Source organism: Phaethon aethereus (genome assembly GCF_964289735.1).
Source record: "Phaethon aethereus genome assembly, chromosome: 8".
NCBI lineage: Eukaryota > Metazoa > Chordata > Aves > Phaethontiformes > Phaethontidae > Phaethon > Phaethon aethereus.
This window is the reverse complement of record NC_138584.1, coordinates 10739407-10743546: the sequence shown is the minus strand read 5'-3', so window position 1 is coordinate 10743546 and position 4140 is coordinate 10739407. Positions and strand designations below refer to the sequence as shown.

At 36.3% G+C, this 4140-nt stretch overlaps 1 protein-coding gene across 1 annotated transcript in view; it reads right to left on the bottom strand.

Moving 5' to 3' along the window:
* The window catches only part of NEK7 (NIMA related kinase 7), a gene marked incomplete at its 3' end in the record, with an annotated part of 54197 nt that extends 50279 nt beyond the window's left edge, over positions 1-3918 (bottom strand). The window contains exon 1 of the mRNA XM_082002927.1: positions 3709-3918. Coding sequence (XP_081859053.1) covers positions 3709-3765 — 57 coding nt within the window. The 5' untranslated portion in view covers positions 3766-3918. The remainder of the gene's footprint in view (positions 1-3708) is intronic.
* Between the last annotated feature and the right edge of the window lie 222 nt (positions 3919-4140).

Genomic DNA, 4140 nt, shown 5'->3' with positions numbered 1-4140 from the left:
TTCTAATAAGCAGTTCAGTTAAGAGTGGAGTGAGACAGGTTTTTCCTAATTGGGTTTTTCTGCTGAAGAAATCACACTACACTTTTTTTTTTTTAATGCTTAGCCAGGTTTCTTCTGTGAGGATTCTTAACCTATAAAATTAAGCACTCCCAGGTTGAGAGAGAACATTGAGCAGATTAACAGTCAGCTATAAGATGAGAAACAGCAGCAGAAAAATTACTTTCTCAGAGAAGTTACCAGTGAAATCCCAAAGGAAACTGCACTATTTGATACATATAATGAAACAATAAAGTTTCTTTACAATCCAAACTTATCCAAGACAGCCAGCTCAAAATACGACTGCAAAACTTTGCAGATGATTTTCTTAATTTCCTGCCCTGGCATTCAGTACTAGCATCTCAAGGCTAGACATCAGCAACTTAATAGGAAATACAACCCTCAATACATAAAATCAAGATTTTTAAATTAGCTATTACCACAAAGGAAAAAGATCTGCAAAATACCATAGAAAAACTTCCTTGAAAAGTTAGGCTGATTGGTCAGTCACCATCAAAAAGAAAGCTAGACATTTTTAGGAAAAGCATTTGAATGAAACTGAAAATAAAATGTTTCACTAAAGTCTATTGTGCGTGCACTGAATGCCACACAGAGCTCTGACCCCCTCGTTTTGAGGGGAATACAGGTGAACTAGTAAACAGAGCAGAATAGCAATGCTGAGCAGAGATATGCAACGTCTTCCGTATAAGAAGAGACTTGATAAACTATTTTCTTCAGCTTAGGGGGAAAAAAAAAAACCCACCACAAAAAATAAAGGGATATATGCTGCCTTTGGTTTACCAAGCCTAGTAAGAAAGTCAAATTTTTCTCTCTTCAGATGTTAAAAAGCTCCCATTCTGCTCTTGAGGAAGTTCAGAATTTGAAGTCTACTTTATCAGACTACTAATCCATATTTTCCTACCTTCTTGCATAATCCTTTTTATAATAGGTAAGAGGTTTGGGAGCACTTAGATATCTGCACTTTCAAAATGTCCTTGTTATGCAATGAAATACAGTGTTTTAATTTTGTAGATAACAGACTATGATAGAGATTTCAGGCACTTAATTCCAAATAGAAAATGAGCTTCTTATGGCACGAGGTTCCCTAGTCAGTACTGGTGGGACCACACCTGGAGTACCGCATCCAGTTCTGGGCCACCCATACGTACACATACTGAAGTGTATGTGGAGCATCTCTCATGAGGAAAGCCTTAGAGTGCTGGGAACATCCAGCCTAGAGAAGAGAAGGTTCAAGGGGGGATATCATCAACATGTACAAACAGCTGAAGGGAGATATTTGCAAATATCTCCCTTCATTTGCAAAGCATATTTGCAAATACGCTCTCTTCAGTGGTGCCCAGTGACAGCAGAAGAGGCAATGGGCACAGACGGAAACACAGGTTTCATCTGAACATCAGGAAACACTTTTTCACTGTGAGGGTGACTGAGCACTGGCACAAGTTGCCCAGGGAGGTTGTGAAGTCTCCCTCCTTGGAGATACTCAAAAGCAGCCTGGACATGGTACTGGGAAATCTGCTCTAGAATACCCTGCTTGAGCAGGGGGGTGATAACCTCCAGAGTTTCCTTCCAACCTCAAGCATTCTGTGATTTTGTGAAATGGTGTTTTCAAACTAATTGGGACTAAGCCACTACAGTATTTGCCTAAATATTCTCATGCTCCTCTTCAACAATTTTCAGTTACTAGAGTAATTTAATTTGCTATGAATATAAGCATATATTTATACAATATAATGACCAGGAGAATTTGGAGAGATCCAAGGGTTTATCAAAACCTGACATACAATTCTTCATAAATTACCACCTCACCTCTTGCTCATAACCTGCTGGATTTTCAATCCCAGTTCTTGCTTCTCCTAAATGTATCAGCAATTAGTACAGTAACATCTTTTTATTACTAGTTTTCACCACAAACATGCTCCATTAGCAGAGAAATACATACTTTAATTCTTATGGATCTGGCTCACAGAAAAAAACAATTTGAATTAACAAGATGAGAACATGTACGAATGACTATTGAACATGAGAATGACTATTTTGGTATTACTCTTGGCAACATGACTATCAGAGCATTCTTGCTCCCCTTCACTCTTTATCCCTTGAAATGCAAAACAGTTGATATTCTGCTGCAGGTCCAGCTTAGATCCACAAACCCAAAATCTTTTGTCTCCAGAAAAAACAAATCACAAAAATTGTATTTAGTGCAGTTTACACAGTAATTTATTTTAAAAAGAGTAATGAGACACAGATTATGAGAACACCTGACAGTTAACCAAAGCCAACAATAAACATTAGTTTCTTCTTTTGTAGAAAGTGTCTAACTGATTACAGCAGTATTGCTTTTAGGCCTGCCCTTAGTTTACCACAAAAGAAACTGGATACCTGTAGATGAGCTATATTACTCGGAACCATAAAAACAGAAGCATATTTTACTAGTATGAATTCATAAACTGAATTTGTAGGTTACATGAAAATTCCTAAAATTGAATGAGTCCTCAGAAAGTTGATTCTGTGAATCAGAAACAGGTATTCAAACACTCAGTACATAGATGAGGAAATACGAGAGCTGTAGCAAACAGAAAACACAGGAAGGTTTCCCAGAAATAAAGAAACCTTCATCAGCTGTGTTCTATTTTCTCTTTAGTCAGCAAAGAAAAAAGTAATAATGAGGACCCTTTGTAATATTCATAATATGTCTTTTAAAAATTTTTTTTGTTTCAAAATTACAAATGTATTTTCTCAAAATACCTGTATGCATAGCTATACATTTGTCTTAAATTTCTAACTGTTTTGCATTGGTATAAATGCTATTAAATCCAGATTTTTTGCTATGACAATGCTATAAAAAAAACATCGGAGCTAAGGAAAGCTCGTTATTGTAAATTTACTAAGTTTCACAAGCTAGAATTCACCTTCATTTTTATAAAATAAAGGGACAAATTGCCCTATCACCTATGCTGTTAAGAAGGAAATTACAAAATTTAGGTTCCAGCTTTGTTAAGAACTGTCCAGCTTTTAATTTGGAATGGTCACCATAGTAAATATTCCTCTACAGGCTCTTGCACTCCCTTCAAAGAACTACCTCCTAAAAAATGTCAAAAAGCAATGTCCCAATATTCTCTCTTATCATATAATCTTTATCCTTTGTTTCACACCATCAACACATATCCAATGATTAAATTTCATGTGCATCTTCTTTCTAACATAACTACAGCTACTGTGGATTTCTCTTGCCAGGTTTCAACAGGTAATGGCACTAATTCATATAGTATCACCATCAGGAGGAGTAAGAAGAGAAAGTTGAAGGTAACAGTCTGAAATAAATATGGTAATTCTGATGCAATTTTGAAACATACAGTGTTTAACAGCTCACCATTTCTCAGAAAACAACTGCCTTAATCTTTGCTTCCCACTCCCACTCCAACTCCAAACACTCAAAGCTGGTAAAGCAGTAGGAGGCAAAAATGAAAAGTAATTATTCCTATGAAATATAGGACTGATATTAATTAATTTCAAGATCACCAGAATACATTCTATCTGTTTACCGCTGCTTTGTCACCAGAAGAAAATGTTTTCTAACTTTTCTCTTTTCCTAGTTAAGAAATGATAGCATCTGCTCATCAGTAACTGTTTAAAAAAAAAAAAAAAAAGTACCTGTGGCTGAAATGGTGGAGCAGTAGGCCCCTGCATGCCTTGTGACTGTTCATCCATTCTACCACGCAAAAGCGCCCCTTATGTCCTGAAAAAAGAAATACAGTCATTACACTGTAATTCAATCTGTATTTATGATCATAAACATCAGCAGAAGAACTGGAGAATTCTCATTCATGTGCTTGAGTTCACTAACATTTAACTATTCCAGCCCTGCACTGTTTTGGAAAGGAAGTTTTCTTACGTTTAGTTGTTCTATAAAATGAAATAAATCACTATGCACATCTGAACTTATTATTAAAAAATGTGCATTAAACTACTTGAGCCAGACAAATGGCTCTGTCTGATAAAAGCTGCATCACCCCATTATTCTTCAGAGGCACCAACCACTTGTTTAACACATAGATGTCTGCTGGCCAGTACCTTCGACCTACG